Raw genomic sequence first — 4,079 nt, 5'->3', positions numbered from 1 at the left:
CCCTCCTTCTCTTCCACGCTCTGAAAATCAATGGAACAAATATCCTTAGGTGAGGAATAACAAAACCAAGAAAAAGAAAAAAAGAAAAGAAAAAAGGTTTTGTGAGAGGAAAATTTAAAGCACCTGCATTACGAAGATAACATGGACAAAGCTAAAAGAAAACTAACAAGCTAGGAAAATTTTTTTTTTAAATATATTTTATTGATTTTTTACAGAGAGGAAGGGAGAGAGATAGAGAGTTAGAAACATCGATGAGAGAGAAACATCGATCAGCTGCCTCCTGCACATCTCCCACTGGGGATGTTCCCGCAACCCAGGTACATGCCCTTGACCGGAATCGAACCTGGGACCTTTCAGTCCGCAGCCCGACACTCTATCCACTGAGCCAAACCGGTTTTGGCAAATATTTTTAATAAACAAAATTATCAATATATACTGGATATAAATCACACTTATTAATCAGTAAGAAGATATAGTTTTTTTTAAAATGTAAAAATGATAAGGACAGGCATTTCACAAGAGAAAAAATCCAACTGACCACAAAATACACAAGGATTTCAACCTCACCTGTGCTGAGGAAAATGAAAAATAAGGGTAAAGAATATTGGGCCATTCACATTGCTGAAAATTATGAAATTTTATAATGTCCTATTAAGTACTGGCAAAGATTTAAGGCGTGGATGATCCCACATATCACATACTATGTAGCAGGCATGCATCTAAATGCTTTACATAGTGCATTTCATTTTTTTTAGTACGACTGTGGACAAATGGAATTTTATATATAGATAATATCCACCAATCAATTGCTGTCATTATTCTTTTAGATGCTTAAATTATACTAACATAGGCCAACAGGTCATGTTCTTTGAAGTATGACCTTGATACATAAATGTATCATTGATACATTGATGTCACAGTAGGTGTGTTAACTACTCAGATATGTACACAAACCCACATACACTGGTAAATAGGCACATATATGTAGATGCACATATAGGTCTAGCGACAGAAAAACACACTAGCAAACATTTGTTAAAGCAGTATGAGCATTGTCTGATACATTAATGTTTCAGGTTCAATCCCAGTCAGGGCACAACCAATGAATGTGTGAATGAGTGGTATAGCAAATTAATGTGTTTCTCTCTCTTTCTTTCTCTCTCTCTCTCTCTCTCTCTCTGAGAGCGGCTACAGCGTTTGGACAGGTTCAAGCCTGGGACTAATGAGAGGGCACGATCCTCTCGTGGCAAAACCACGTGTAAGTCCCAGCACAATTATAGCCAAAGGCAATGGTTGTAAGCTTGACCTTAGGGTCCGAACCTATAGCCCCACTTGGCTGAGTGATATGGGCTGTGGAAGGTGCAGGAAGTAAACAAAGCTTGATCAGGTGAAGGTAATTGAATATATTCGAAACCCATGAGAACATTGTGAACATCTTGACCACGCCCTTACTTTGCCTCGTGGAATCTGGCTATAAAATAAAGACTCGGCTTGCAGGCCGTGGCACTGTTTCTCTCCATCAGAGAGGGCAGCATACCACTCAGACTCAGCTTTTTTCTCTTGTCTGTCTTTTCTCCATCCTTCACGGCCCCCTCTCAGGCTCACCGAACCTGGCTGTGCGGGCGGGACACATACAGTGCGCAAAGTGGGGCTGAGTGTGGGGAACGGGGCCTGAGTTCAGGTTCGCCCATGGCCATGCTGGCTCGGCACACTCTCTCAAATAAATCAATAAATTAAAAAAAAATTTTAAAAGAAAGCCATGCACGAAACCGGTTTGGCTCGGTGGATAGAGCGTCGGCCTGCGGACTGAAAGGTCTCAGGTTCGATTCCGGTCAAGGGCATGTACCTGGGTTGTGGGCACATCCCCAGTGGGGAGTGTGCAGGAGGCAGCTGATCGATGTTTCTCTCTCATCGATGTTTCTAACTCTCTATCTCTCTCCCTTCCTCTCTGTAAAAAATCAATAAAATATATATCAATAAATTAAAAAAAAAATTTAAAAGAAAGCCATGCAATCCTCCCATTTTCCTAGGCCAATGAGGTTTTATTACTGGATAAACCCAGACACAAAGCTGAGTCCTCTGAGTGACTTTCCTTGGTTCCTGATAAAACCGTGTTCACTGAGTTTGCTTGGTCTCTTCCCTAATGGGTCTGTGAGGAACCCTGGAATAAACAGCAGTACGAAATCTGCCTCTGCTTTTATTCGAAGTTCAAAAACACACTGTCCACCCATCACCTCTAGAAAGAATGTAACGTTTTTCCTGAGACCTCAGTGCCATGAAATATTGACACTCCCTGAGGAACCCTCTGCTGTCTCCTCACAGTACATGATACATATCATATAACCTGGCATGATTCTCTTGTGTCGGCTGCCATAGACATTAGACACAAGCTGAAACCCAGAGGATCCTTCAATTATGTTACATGTTAACATTAGTCATATACTCAGAATCATATGAATACTATATTTTTTATTTTCTTTCTTTTTGTTTTGTTAATCCTCATCCTAGGATATTTTCCATTGATTTTTTAGGGAAGAATGGAGGAGAGAGGGAAAGACAGAGAGAAACATAGATGTGAGAGAAACACATCGACTGGTTGCCTCCTGGGGAGGAGCCAACAACCAAAGTATGTGTGCCCTTGACCAGAATCAAACCCGGGACCCTTTGATCCGTAGGCGGACGCTCTATCCACTGAGCCAAACACGCTAGGGCATGAATACTATATTCTTGATCCTACTTTGCCATGATATTGGAGTTAGATTCAGAGTTTATTTCACTCTGGATACGGAACTAATTTTTACAGGCCACTACAAATCCATTAGGGAATAAAGGAGAGAATAAAACAAGTCACCTGGGCCTGGGTCATTTCCTTCTGTTTGGGGAAATGGCCAGCAGCTGGTATACTCGTCTTTGTCTTCTCTTGGTATGTCCTAAATTTCTAGTTAAAGATCTCACTCTCCAGTTGAAAGTGTTCCCAGAAAGGACAACATCGAGGTCCTGGAACCTCCTCTTTCTTCATTCTTTTCTTATCTCTTGTCAAAACCTATGGGATGAAGAGCAAGATTACGTTCAGGGTTACATTCCCCTTGCTACGCACTCACCTTAACACATGGTCCCCAGGATTTTGGCTCTTTAGTTAGTTCCCTAGAGATCACACCTGAGGTAATGAAACATAAGACTCTGAAGATGTAAGTAGCTCAAATGTGAAAGAGAAAGTGGCAAAGAGCACAGCGCAGCACTGTGCCTCCGTGGCAGGTAATTTTCAGAACAATTATAGAAATGAGGTCGTACGGACAGTGAGGAACTGTAAATCTTTCCTTTACCTGTGGTTCTCAACCGTCTGGCCCTTTATTTTTTTATTTCATTTTAAAAAATAAACTTTATTGATTTTTTACAGAGAGGAAGGGAGAGGGATAGAGAGCTAGAAACATGGATGAGAGAGAAACATCGATCAGCTGCCTCCTGCACCACTCCCCACTGGGATGTGCCTGTAACCAAAGTACATGCCCTTCACCGGAATCGAACCTGGGACACTTCAGTCCGAAGGCCGATGCTCTATCCACTGAGCAAAATCGGCCAAAGCAACCTTCTGGCCATAAACAAAATTATCAATATATACTGGATATAAATCACACTTATTAATCAGTAAGAAGATATAGTTTTTTTAAAATGTAAAAATGATAAGGACAGGCATTTCACAAGAGAAAAAATCCAACTGACCACAAAATACACAAGGATTTCAACCTCACCTGTGCTGAGGAAAATGAAAAATAAGGGTAAAGAATATTGGGCCATTCACATTGCTGAAAATTATGAAATTTTATAATGTCCTATTAAGTACTGGCAAAGATTTAAGGCGTGGATGATCCCCACATATCACATACTATGTAGCAGGCATGCATCTAAATGCTTTACATAGTGCATTTTCATTTTTTTTAGTACGACTTGTGGACAAATGGGAATTTTTATATATAAGATAATATCCACCCAATCAATTGCCTGTCATTATTCTTTTTAGATGCCTAAATTAAACTAAACATAGGCCCAACAGGTCATGTTCCTTGAAGTATGACCTTGAA

The 4,079-nt window shown here is 40.5% G+C and overlaps 1 protein-coding gene across 1 annotated transcript in view; it reads right to left on the bottom strand.

Moving 5' to 3' along the window:
* Positions 1–4,079, bottom strand: part of LOC102423260 (zinc finger protein 432) — a 53,182-nt gene that overhangs the window by 47,565 nt on the left and 1,538 nt on the right. Inside the window, exon 2 of the mRNA XM_023747328.1 lies at positions 2,852–3,043. Coding sequence (XP_023603096.1) covers positions 2,852–2,866 — 15 coding nt within the window. The 5' untranslated portion in view covers positions 2,867–3,043. The remainder of the gene's footprint in view (positions 1–2,851; positions 3,044–4,079) is intronic.

The sequence above is a fragment of the Myotis lucifugus genome, unplaced genomic scaffold (assembly GCF_000147115.1).
Source record: "Myotis lucifugus unplaced genomic scaffold, Myoluc2.0 scaffold_839, whole genome shotgun sequence".
NCBI classification, from domain to species: Eukaryota; Metazoa; Chordata; class Mammalia; order Chiroptera; family Vespertilionidae; genus Myotis; species Myotis lucifugus.
Note: the sequence above shows the minus strand (reverse complement) of the source record. Positions and strands in the feature narration are given on the sequence as shown.